The sequence below is a fragment of the Cetorhinus maximus genome, chromosome 15 (genome assembly GCF_964194155.1).
Source record: "Cetorhinus maximus chromosome 15, sCetMax3.hap1.1, whole genome shotgun sequence".
Taxonomy (NCBI): Eukaryota; Metazoa; Chordata; class Chondrichthyes; order Lamniformes; family Cetorhinidae; genus Cetorhinus; species Cetorhinus maximus.
The window spans coordinates 91,800,231-91,813,731 of NC_135893.1; the positions used below are offsets into that span (position 1 = coordinate 91,800,231).

Genomic DNA, 13,501 nt, shown 5'->3' on the forward strand with positions numbered 1-13,501 from the left:
CTGTTGGGTCTTTGTGCCTTAAAGGAATGCATATTTGTTGTAAATCATGTATTAATTCTTTAAGTACTAGCCATTGCTCCTGCCTACCATTATACCTTTTAATGTATTTTCCCAATCCACCACAGCCAACTTGTCCCTCATACCTTCATAGTTTCCCTTGTTTAAACTTAGGACCCTGGTTTCGGATTGAACTATATCATCTTCAAACTTAATGGAAAATTCTATCAAATTATGATGATTCTTCCCTAAAGGTTCTTTCATAACAAGGCTGCTAACTATTCCTTTCTCATTGCAGAATACTAGATCTAAAATTGCCTGTTCCCTAGTTGGTTCCTCAACATGCTGCTCTAGAAAACCATCTCATACACATTCCAGGAATTTGCCCTCCACATAATTAGTATTAATTAGATTTACCCAGTCTATATGTGGATTAAAGTCACCCGTGATTACTGTATTACCCTTGTAACATGCACCTCTAATTTCCATCATACCCTAAATACCACTGCTGTTTGGTGGCCAATAAACAGCTTCTATCAATGTTTGCTGCCCCATGCTGTTTCTTAGCTCCACCAAAACAGATCTTGTCCTTCTGCTCTAAGATCACTAATGTACTGATCTCATCCCCTATTATCAGCGCTACCCCAACTCCTTTTCCTTTTTGCTTGTCCTTCCTAAATGTCAAATATCCTTGAATATTCAGTTCCCAGTCTTGGCCACCTGCAGCCAAGTCTCCATAATGGCAATTAGATTGTGCCCATTTACTTCTATTTGTGCAATCAATTCAACTACCTTGTTGTGACTACTCTGTGCATTTAAATATAGAGTGCCTTTAATTCTGCCTTTTTAATATTATTCCATATTTTGGACTCTATTTGATGCTGACATATGTTTCTGCTGCCTTCCACTTTTGTTTACTATTTTTGTACTTTCCATTACCAGCTTTGTTTTTCTCCTATCTGAATTCCCTTTCAGGTTCCCATCCCCCTGACAAGCTGGGGAAAGGGTGAGAGAGGGTGAGAGGGGGGAAAGGTGAGATGAGTTGAGCAGGGGAAGGTGAGAGGTGTGAGCTGGGAATGGCAAGGGGGTGAGGGTTGAAAGGGGAAGGGCAAGAGGGGTGAGAGAGGAAGGGTGAGAGGGGAAAGACATGAGGGGGCAAGAGTAGAAGGGCTTGAGGAGATGAGAGGGTAGGACGTGAGGGAAAGGGTGACAGAGGGTGCTGGGGAATGGTATGAGTTTGGAGAGAAGGGCAAGAGGGGCTGAGCTGGTGTGAGAGGTGGCTGAGGGTTGAGAGGGAAAGGGAGAGTGAGAGGGGAAAGGGGGACAGAGTGAGGGGGATATGGGAGAGAGGGTGAAGGTAGATGGGAAGAAGGGGAGAGAGAAAGTGGGTTAAGGGAGAGGAAACTGGTGAATAACAGAAATAACATACACAAAGAAACACATACATTCACACATTAAATCAAACATATATTGAATAAACATCAAATCTATTTAGAAACTGGTGGTTTAAGAATCAAGATAAACATTTTTTTCTGCACAACAGTACCTCAACATTTCTAGTCAGTATAAGCCTCTGCAAATCTGAAGCTTTTACTGGTTTCCAGGGAACTCTGAGCCATGAAAAACAGCCCCTATAATTTACACCTCTGTGTTGTTATAGTTTTCCTTCCATTTTAGGAAGCTTTACACCTCAGACGCCAGATCCTTTATTCTATACATTTTTCAAATTGGTTCTGCAAAATAAAACATGTTCGCAAAAACTATCAGCAACAATAAAGGTGGCAAATCTGCTTTGTATTTCAAAGCCACCAAGTCATCTAACAAAGCTGTTGGCCTGGATCTTGCGGTAGTAATGACAGCAAAACTGTCAGCGTTGCAGTCATTATTCCTCTGAAACTGATAGCAATTTCTCGAGTCTGTAGTGTGCAGATAAACGCAGAAATCCAGAAGTTGCTGTCAGTGATTCTACACTTCTTCAGAGGGTGCGCTGTTGAAGTCCCCGCAAACTGCAATCAAATAAAAATCAATGAACTAACGAGAATCTACCCTTTAACATGATTAGTCCCAACTTGTTGCCTGAGGTGTAATTGGATTTTATTAGCAGCATACTAAATAACAGCATACTAAATTCATAATAATGACTCAAAAACCTCTGACCCTGATTGCTTCTTGTGGATTGTCAAATTTATTCATTATGATGGAAAGTTTGTTATGAATGTTAAGTTTTATAAAATGTTTTAAACTGCTTTTTAATTCACGGTAAAATGGAGTAGTGGAAAGGGGCATGTGATCTCCTATTAGTTCTGCCTGGTAACACACCCATGTGATTTGGTTGCTGGGGGATAGGGACCCAGGTCAAATCCTATTGAAACCCAAGTGGCAGCTTTCACACCTGGATATAAAGGGAGAAGCAGCTACTCTTTCCACTGGCAGATTCCCAGAGAAAGTCAGACCAAAGAAGTTGGGGAAAAAGAACCCACAACAGGTGCTATATGCCAGTCAAAACGAAGGGGTTGCTTTTGGGTTCACCACCCAGGCTGGCAAGGACCAAATGCATGTTCAAGGAAAGAAGGATTGTGTAAAGACCACAGTGTCACCAGACAACCTTAAAATGAGGTGTCCATTCGATTATGCTCAAATGGTTGAGTAAAAAGATCTTAGTTTAAAGGGACACTGAAAGATTCACCTTAGAGAAACAGGAAGAGAGTCTGCTGAAACGCCAAGAGGAGTGGACTTTAAACTTGAGACGACATGTCTTTGGAGAGTGCTGTATAACATATAAATGTGACGTTGGATTTTCTATTGTGTTAAGAGGTTAAAGTGGGGAAATCTGTTCTGTAGTTTACTGTATTAGTTCCCAACTAAATAATGTTAGTCGATGTTGATTTCAGTGTGTTTGTTACAGTAAAAGTCTTAAAACGTGAAATTTTGTTGTGTGATCCTTTGAGTCGGTCACTGGGAAATGAAATTTTTCTTTGAAGTTATCAGTTTCTACAAGTAACAAGTTCCACATATTTTTTTTAAAAATTAATGTCCATTGTATGATCCAGTTACTATCTCAAACGTATGTATATGTCCCAAACTAAAGGGCAATTAAGGATGGGCAGCAAATGCTGGCCTTGCCAGCAACACTCACATCCCATGAAATAATTAAAAACCCATCCACTTCATGCTCTGCAAAATTTAAAGTGAAGGATAATCAGCGCATTTTACTTTCTAGTTTGCTGTCTATGAGAATACTTCAGTGTGATTGGCTACCTACTATGTTTGATGACATCACTGTTGTTGGACACCAAGAGATGACTTTGACTCGGCTTCAGATTCAGATTACCTTTGGAAAATGGGAAATCCACACCACCGAGATCACTAAATTTTTGAGGGCAGCTTTCTTTGATTACATCAACAGGCACCATTGCTTCACTTCTGACCACGAAATCCAGTCCATATATTTCTATATGCATTTAGCTAACATTGTAGCTAATTGGAACATTGTAAGTTAAGTGGGAATTACTTTAAAGATCAGTCTGTGTTTCTCCCTCTCTCTCCATTTAGCAGTTATAACTGATGTTATAGTGAAAAATGTTATTCTATGTGTGCAGGTTATCTATTTTACCTGCAATAATAAATCTTCATAGGCAATAAAAGTGATGCAATGCTTTTAAAGCTTGCTTGGTATTCTTAATATTTATCTAGTGACTGATCTTTTCTCACTAGTCCACAATACAAAGATACTATTGTGCTAATAATATCTGAAAAACTGTACAGTCAATGCACAAAGACATTAGGTGTATGACACTTCAGACTACAATAGCTTCAAATTTCAAGTACTTCACTGTATTTCAAAGTATGTTTTTTGAAAAAACTTCTATACCTGTTGACAGGACTTTCTTTCCAGTCCTTAACAGAAATCAAAAATATGTATTTTTAAGCAAGAATCTGAGAAACAGCATGGTAACTAACATGCCACCACAGCAGCTTCTCTATGTAACATTTTTGGGAATCATAAAAATAGATGAGAACAGTGGGTGTAATGCATCAGGGTTGTTTTATAGCACTGGCAGATCTCCCACGTCATTGCTCATGTTGGGTCAGAGGTTATACTGTTTTACAATGCAATGTTACACAGTATTAAACACAATGCATTATCAGGCCCACTGAGTTCCAGTGACCAAATAAGTTCTGCTTTTATTACCCAGTATTGTGGAATTTTTAAAACAATGGGAGTTATACAAATCAACTGCAACAGGATATAGATAGGCTACAAGATGGGCTGGCAAGAGGCAAATGGAATTTAATGCAAAGAAGAATAAGGTGATGTATTTCTGGCAGAAGGGATAGAGGGAGGCAATATACACCTAATGGCACAGTTCCAAAGAGTGTGCAAAGGGACCTGGCAGTGCATGTGCATAAATCTTTGCGGGAGGACATATAGAGAGTGTGGATAGCAAAGCTTATGGGACCTAGTGCTTCATAAATAGAGGTACTGAGTACAAAAGTAGGGAAGTTATGCTGAACCGTTATAAAGCTCTGGCTAGCCCACAACTGAAGTACTACAACCAGTTCTGGTCACCACACTTTAGGAAGGATGTTAGGGTCCTTGAGAGGGTGCAGAAGAGATTTATCAGGATAAGTTCAGGGATACAAGATTTTAGCTACAAGGTTAGGTTGGAGAAGCTGGGGTTGTTCTCTTCTTGGAGCAAAGGAGATTGAGAGGAGATTTGATAGAGGTGTACAAGATTATGAGAGGTTTAGATATGGAAAATAAGGAAATAATGTTCCCATCAGCTGATGGTACAAGGGTTAGGGGACACAGGTTTAAGGATTTTGATAAGAGATGCGGGGGGTGGGTGTTACAAGGAAAAACCTTAAATGCAGTGAATATTAAGACCTGGAATTTGCTACTCACGAGGCTGGTGGAATGGGGATGCTCAATGAAACTGAGTGCGCCCTTGAAGAAATAAATTTGCAGGACTAAGGCTATAGAGCAGAGGAATGGGACTGACTGCATTGCTTTCTGGAAGTCAGCATGGACTCAAGGAGCCAAATGGCCTTCTTGAAATTTATATGTCAGATTATTAAAAATAGATAGACAGACAACAGAAAAACAAAATTTTCCTCACACAAAATTTATGTATTTAAGTCCATCATAAAATCACCAAGGTTGTTTACACAGTGCCTTCATGAGAAAAATAATATCAGCTGTCTAACTACCAATAGATCCATTGTGCACTTTATATGTATTAAACACTTGCAAAACCTAGAGTGTTAAAACATTTTTAAACTTTCTATTCACACACATGCTGATTACAGTGATGTTCCCAAGTACATGCATATGGATATTTAATGAACATGATATATACCAGCAATCTTATTCATTTATGTTGGTTTAAAATAGAGTTATACCTACTAAAACACAAATATCTGGATATTTAAAATGAAATCATCTATTTACAGACTGCCTTGGAAGAACTCTAAACAAGATTCACTGCAAGCTTCTCAGTTTTTGTCTCTTAGGTTATTATATCAAGGTTAAGGCAGGACTATATGTATTTATGAGTGCAGTGGAATATTCAATTGCTAATATGCCATCCATATTATTTCTTCACAATCATTCATATGTTTCCCATGGCATATTATATTCCAAGTTGATTGCTATAATATATTAGATATTGAGAATGTTTTGTACTCATATAGAAATATTTAAATGTGTCAGTGTACAGCCCCCCTCATTATAAAGGTCACACAAAACAATCCACTTGGCATATGAAAACTAATGCAGCAATGAGTTGGAATCTCTCTAAAGCACACTACCACCATCTGTTCCTAGCATACAAAAATAATAAAAAGGGAAGCATGTATCATCCAAGTTACAATCAGGGACAAAAATTAATCGGCACTTGGAAAAATATGAGTTAATAAATGAAAGTCAGCATAGGTTTGTTGAAGAAAAATCATGTTTGAAGGATTTGTTTGAGCTCTTTGATGAAGTAGCAGTGAAGGTTTATGAGGGCAGTTGATGCTACACATTAACTTTCAAAAGGCATCTCATGAAGCAACATAGACTTGTGAGCAAAATTAATGACCATGGGATTAAAAGCACAGTGGCAGCGTGTACACAAAATTGGTGACAGAACAGAAAACAGAGCATAGTGGCATATGGTTGTTTTCAAGACTGGAGGAAAGTATACAGTGGTGTTCCGCAGGGATCAGTATTAGGACCATTGCTCTTTTTGCTATATATTACTTGGACTTTGGATATATTATAAAGAGTATACTTTCAAAGTTTGAAGATGACACAAAACTAGGAAGTGTAACAAACAATGTAAGGATAAAGACTTCAGATGTACATGGACAGACTGGTGAACTGGACGGAAAGGTGAAATGACAAATAAAATTAGCATGAAGAAGTGAGATGCAATACATTTTGATAGGGAGAATGCGAAGGGACAATATAAACCAAATGACATAATTCTAAGACAGGTAGAGGAATAATGAAACCAAATCTTTGAAGATGGTAAGACAAGTTGAGAATGCCATTTAAAAAGTATTTGGAATGTTTTGATTGTATTAATAGAGATATAGGATACATAAGAAAGGAAGTTATGAAAAACCTTTATGAAACATTGATTAGACTTCAGCTGAAGTATTGGGCTGGATTTTGTGGTGCCCCACTGGGTATGTTGTCAGCTGAGGAGGGGGCACGTAAAATATGTTGAAATGCTAGCCCACCCCCGAGCTGACCCCCATAATACTCTAGGTGGACAGGGGCTGAAATCAGCAGCCCGCCTGCCTATTTAAATAAAGAAATAAATAAAGATCAATTAGGCTTGTTAGCAAGCCTATTGGCCTGGATAATACACTGCCCATCCCACCACCCCCATCCTCACCCCTCTAAAAGCCTAGGACATACATTTCTGCAGCAGCCATCTCTCTCCTTCGTGTTCCTTCTTGTAGTCCCAGCAGTGCCCACTACTGAGATCTGGCACTGCCGGGACTGCTTGAGCTGCTGGCCAATCTGATTGGCCAGCAGCTCTTGAGCGTGAGACTTCCTCCCACTGAGAGGTGTCAGCTGTGGCTCAGTTCATAGCACCCTCGCCTTTGAATCAGAGGGTTGTGGGTTCATGTCCCACTCCCGGAAACCAAGAACTGTGATTGTACTCGAAAGAGTTGCAATCTGTGACTGTTGATAACTCGAAAGAGTTTTCTCCCACTGACAGGTGGAGGTCCAACTCTCACTTTGTTTAGCCTGCCCCCAACGTGTTATGACTATGGGGTGAGCTTCTCTCTGGAGTGTTGGCTGCCGCCCAGCTTTCCTTCCAGGGGAATGAGCAGTCCACTCCAGAACACTTTTGTAAGAATGTGCAAGGCCTTTGAGAGACTGCAGAGGCGATTGACTGGAATGGTACCAGGGATGAGAGACTTCAGTTAAATGGAGAGACTAGAGAAACTGGGGTTGTCTTCCTCAGAGCAAAGGTTAACAGATTTGATAGAGCTGTTCAGAATCATAAACAGTTTTGATAGAGTAAATAAGGAGAAGCTGTTTTCAGTGGCAGAAGGGTCAGTAACTAGAGGGCACACACTTAAGGTGATTAGCAAAAGAATCAGAGGCAACACGAGGAAACTTTTTATTCAGTGAGCTGGAATGCACTGCCTGAAAGGGCAGTGGAAGCAGAGTCAGTTGCAACTTTTAAAAGGGAATTGGATAAATAATTGAAGGGAAAAGGTTGAGGGAAGAGCAGGGAGTGGAAATAATTGTATATCTCTACCAAAAAGCTGTCACAGGCACAATGGGTCAAATGGTCACCTTCTGTGCTATATCATATCATGATACTATGAAACTGCATTCATGAAAATATTATTTTGTGTTTGTAGCTCCGAGCTACCATTAATTACATTATGAGCTGGTAATCAGGACATCAAATTGATTCTAACAGCATGTGAATGTGGTTTTTGATCTCATGTTCCTTTTAGGATGTTTCTTTGCGGCAATCTTTATTGAGCATCCAGTAGCAAGCATTTTCTTAAGATGCTCCACCCAAATCAAAAACACACTGAGCCTGAGGGAGCTGAAATGCAGAAGCTGAACTGCCTGAACACCAAATCCAGTCATTTTTAGCAATGTCAACTCAATGACAGTTACACTGAAAGTCATTTCATATCAAGTCCCAAAGTTAAAAAAGGAACTGCAGTAAACCTTCAGTAATGCAGAAACTAGGTTTATGCTTTAATCCCAGGGTTTATGAAATGAATAGTTACCTTTGCAACTACAATAATCAAGCTATGATCCCAACATTCACACTTACTCCTGGATAATCTGCCTATAACTTTACAGAAAATCCATCCAATCATTTTTTTTTCTCCAGATAGATCAAACTAAAACCTGCAAACAGTCAATTGTGTTGAGAAGCTGTACTCTATTGCTACAAAAGGGTACAAACCTCCAACGTTGAACTGTTACACCTAATGGTCATTTCTAATCTACACTTGACATGTGCAAGTTACATCTGGCAACAATTTAATTAATATATTGTCGTGGAAAAACATATATAACTCTTATGTAAGCAGGAGATGCTGGAATGAGAGGTATCATTGGTAAATAGACAATAATTTTCAAATAGTACCATCACTGCAAAGCTACTAAAGGACAAAACAAAGTGCAATATGCCTTAACATTTAATTATTGAATTATATTTTATGTTTTAACCACAAGTAATCTGATTGCACTGGAACTATAATTGTAGTATGTCAACTTCCAACACGTAAGTGGCAAAATTACCCAAAAAATGGTTAATAGGCAAACAAGCAACACATAAGTACGCTAATTAATCATCTCAAACAATCCTAGAAAAGACACAATAAATGACAGATTGGACATTACAACAAACTGCAGTTATATGGCTTATTTAACCTAATGAAAAAATCACAAGGTGCTTCACAGCTGCATTATCAAATAAGATTGAACAGTGTGCTGTATAAGGAGATATCAGTACAGGTGACCAAACGGTTGGTCAAGGAGGTAGGATTTAAGGAGAGTCTTAAAGGAGGAACATGAGGTAAAGAGGTGGAGTGGTTTAGGGAAGGAATTCCAGAGTTTAGGTAAGGTCTACGCAGCTGAAGACACGGCCACCGATGGTGGTGCGATTAAAACTGGAATGCTCAAGAAGCCAGAATTAGATGAGTGCAGATATCTTGGAAGCTTGTATGGCAAAAAGAAATTGGGTGAATACAACTTAAGACATGAGCCTACTAAAGGTGTCAATTTGAAATGGTGCTACATTTCAAATATGCTTTTATACTTTACTTTCTCGAAAAAAAAACACTTACAATACTGCTTTGTTACTGGCATCATATCCTTTTACCAAATTCTAGCCATTCTGGGAGAGGAGCATTCCAAGAGGGTGAAGGTGGAAAAATGCAAACGATTATCTCCGAGAAAGGCAGCCACGTCCAGGCAACCTGGGCCATGTTTGTTGTCAACGTCTGTACCTCAACTGCCACTCAGGCGTGTGCGCAGGCGCCGGGCCCAGCCCCGTGACTTCCGGCTCCCGCCTTGCCGCACGTGCCGGGCGCGTGGCCTGAGCTGCGGGGCAACGGGGAAAACCACCCCCACCGAATGGGGAAATGTGACGCGTGGGGCAATGGCCAATCTCGAGCACTTGGAGCAACCACATCGACAGTGAGCGCATTGCAATGAGCCTCTGTGGGTCGCTCGGTCTGGCTTGGGGCCCGTGCTCAGCCGGCAAAATGCACTTGAACAGAAACCAGCCTTAAAAGTCCTTACGCTGGACGCACCCATTGCTACTGATACTGTTATAGCCATCTGTGGATCAATTAAAGGCTGTCCTGGTACAGCGTACACCCGTATAGTGTTGGCACCAGTCAAGACTGAATGCACATTTTTAAAGTAAATATTATTCTGCTATTGCTCGTTGAAAACATCGGTGCGAGGTACGTCGCTGTTCTATTTGCACATTTCTGTATTCATCTTTCGACTTTAACGGTGTAAAGTGTCACGAATATTTTGGTCCCCCTATACAGAATGCTGAATTTTAAATGCAGGATGCTCGGGCTGCCCGTGGGAATACTATTTGCCCATGCTCTCATTACAAAGTCAGGATGAGGCAAGTATTGTAATATATTTTTGTGGGGGTAGGGTTTTCGTTTTTGGACAGCAAGTGTGGGTGAAAAATCTGCTGCTACCATTTACACCCCCTTCATACACTCATGTTCTTTCTTTCCCGCTCTCATCCCTTTTGGCCTTGCACCATCATCCCTGCTGCCGTCCCACCCTATCACAGACCTTCCCTCCCCGACCCCCCACCACCCCTCTTTCCTCTGCCTTGCCTAAAAACTGTTCTAACTCTTAAGTGCTCCTAGTTCTGACCAAGTGTCACGGATCTGAAACGTTAACTCCGTTTATCTCACCACAGATACCGCCAGAGCTGCTGAGTGCTTACAGCATTTTCTGTTTTTTTTATTTTAGATTTCCAGCATTCCTAGTACTTTGGTGTTGAGGTACTGTAATGTGTTTGTCAGAAACGACATGTCCATTTTGAATTTCTGCCGATAGGTTTCACCCTTAAAGCTAATACTTGACATAGGTTGTTTGCTGCGAGTTGCAATCTCAAAGGCACGCGATAAATCTTCATGAACATACACCAGGGCATCTACTGCTAGCTTGTCATTTTTTTTTCTCCTCAGCATTAGTACATTTTCAAGTGAAAAACTGAAAATAGACGCCAAAATATATTAGACGCAACCCATAAGATAGTTGGTGAGTTTATAGAAAATGAGCCACTTAATACATCTTATTTCCAAGGACATCTTGCGGTACAGATCACAACGGTTCTCAAAACGTAAACCAGATATAAATCGAGTAATCGAAGCGGATACAAAGCATTCCACCTCCGCGTGAGGATTAAAAGAAAATGAAAACTTCAGGTAAAATATAAAGCAGGTTCTATGCAAATCTGAAGCTTGTATTTTTTTTATGAATTAGATGGTCATAGCAACCTTGAAATCAACGCTGGGGCTCTTCAAAGTTCGCACTATGTAAAATAGGATAAAAGGTACATTGGGAAAAAAAGGATATGGGTTACAAACCACTTTGAGGCACCAACTCCGCGGTCGGGTTGTCTGTTTGAGACAGAAGAACACGGCGGGCGCTAGGGCCGGGTATGGGAGTTGCTCAGTGGCGGGGTCTGACGCTGTCTCCACTGCTCCGAGCTCCTGAGCCGAGAAGCTACTGCCGCTCAACGGTCCCATACTTTCCATTGCAATATTCCCACTGCTGCCGCCGCACAATCCTCCATTGTCAGTCTCGGCGTCCGCCGGGAATCTGCCGGCCACCGGGACCCGGACATCCTCGCTCCCCAGAGGGTGAACCGGCTGTCTCCTCTCGCCATCAGTCATGATAGCTTGGAATTGGGAAATCTGATCAAACAAGAGTCACCCAAAACATTAATGAGTAACAAAGTATTCTCTGAGACATCACGCGAATACACGAACCGCAAACAAAAAAAAAGATTCAGAACTTTCTGTCTTCTTAACATTGGGAACCTGGACTGGTTTAGACTGCGCTTCCTTAAAGAGGCAATACCCAGGCTCTTTGTTTCTTTTTAAATTCCATACCATTTGAATTGTGCCGCTTGGCGGTGGACCGAAAGAGCCTTAAACATAGTCTTGTTAGATAGATCCCACCTCTAAATGGTTCCCCATTGTTTTCTATCGTGATACCGTAGCGATGGGCCCCACTAAAAGTCTTGGATTGCAAATTATACGAAGGAATTAAGGCATTTCTCGGTTTAAACATGTTCTGCTCCGTTTGTCTCCGAACCCAGCAAAGCAATTATGTTGAAATATAACGTACGTTTAATGATTGTTTTCCAACTTGCAAGGGACCTTGACAATTTTTTTGAAACAAGCATCGAACCATTTACGACAGGGGAACGCATGGTTTATTTCTTACCTTAATATCGGTGAGTGATGTGTTCCCATAAGTATAACCTTTGTCTTTCGGCGATATTAAATAAATACTGTTCCCTCAGTCACATCAGGTTGTTACACTGCCATCTCATACTGATGTGTGTCTCTGTATGTAGATTCAACCAACAGCCCAAACGAACAAGAAAACTGTAGACCGTTACTGATCGGACTTGCACGCGGGAAGAGCCTCCCAGAGATCTGGGTCCGATTCGGAGTTTTGGTCGCGAAGAGAAGCAGAAATTGTGTCCGTGAGAGCCGGCTTCTTGCGGTCCTTGCTATCACCTCACCTCCGAACACCAGGAAAGTTCTGTTCCAGCCAGAGTAGCAAACAGGGGGCACGTGATTCCGTGGTCGGATGGGGTGGGGTGGGGGGTGGGGTGGAGGCGTGAAATCAGCAACGGATCCCAGGTCAATAGGGAATCCATAGGTTTAGAAAGCCCATTGCAGAGTCTCGCCTCCGTACATTTGCTATGTCAACTGTAGAGATATGCATATTTTTGTTTTGCAAATTGCATATTTTCAATTCGCCCTATCCCTTTCTGAGGATATTTCTTGATGTGTGTGTATGTATATGTTGCAAACGCTCGTGTTTTAAGGGTTGCCTCCAGGTGCGGTGATGGATGCTCGGGAGACCCAGCTGCTTGTCATGCAGTTGGGGAGTGCAGTTTCCTGGATCCCAGCTGTTATTTTCGCTCCCGAAAGGTGGCATGAAAAATAAATGGAATGCCGGTTCACGTGCCCTTTTTTATTCTTCTTAAATCGACACTTTTCCAGCCCCCCACATCCCCCCCCCCCCTCCCCCAACCCAACAAACTCCAGCCTTGTCACAATAAATCATTGAGCGAGTGCGCGACTTTCTCATCTCATCATCTGTTTTCACTGTCTTTACGAGTTAGTGGGGCTGGAAGTAGTGAGTTTCACTGCATCACAGTTGCTTTATTTTTGGTTTGCAAATGATGGTTTGGAGACGAGAGCTGTTGCCTGGCTGGAGCGGTTCCTTTGACATAAATCAATTCGCATTTAATACCGCGTGCGGTTTCCCTTCTTGCGCTTGGACTGGAGGAGGAAGTTTGAAACTTAGTACTGGACGTTCTCACTATCTAAATACTATAATGTGAAACATTTCCCCCCCCCCCCCCCCCCCACCTAAGTTGATCAAACTTCGGCTCCATCACTGTACGGAAACAAATGAATGGTGCCACGGAAAATCTGATCAAACAAGAGTCACCCAAAATATTGATGAGTAGCGAAGGATTCCCTGAGACATCACACGAATATACGAACCGCAAACAAAAAAAAAAGATTCAGAACTTTCTGCCTTCTTAACACCGGGAACCTGGGCTCAGTTGTGTTAATGGTCGAATCCGCAAATAGGAATCTTGCTGGCGGCTGCGGTTATTCGCCTCTTATTAGCTATATGTTATTGCTTGCTCATCTCCAACAAGCACCATGTTAACTATTAAATGGACCCTGTAGATACCCGTGAAGCACGCGTGTTTGGAGACCACGGCCATGTGAA

At 41.4% G+C, this 13,501-nt stretch overlaps 1 protein-coding gene across 1 annotated transcript in view; it reads right to left on the reverse strand.

The window, feature by feature from the left end:
- The window catches only part of cacna1ha (calcium channel, voltage-dependent, T type, alpha 1H subunit a), a 610,320-nt gene extending 598,040 nt beyond the window's left edge, over positions 1–12,280 (reverse strand). Inside the window, exons 1-2 of the mRNA XM_078558934.1 lie at positions 11,966–12,280; positions 11,090–11,430 (exon numbers count right to left, since the gene is read on the reverse strand). Of these exons, the coding sequence (XP_078415060.1) occupies positions 11,090–11,409 (320 nt within the window). The 5' untranslated portion in view covers positions 11,410–11,430; positions 11,966–12,280. The remainder of the gene's footprint in view (positions 1–11,089; positions 11,431–11,965) is intronic.
- Between the last annotated feature and the right edge of the window lie 1,221 nt (positions 12,281–13,501).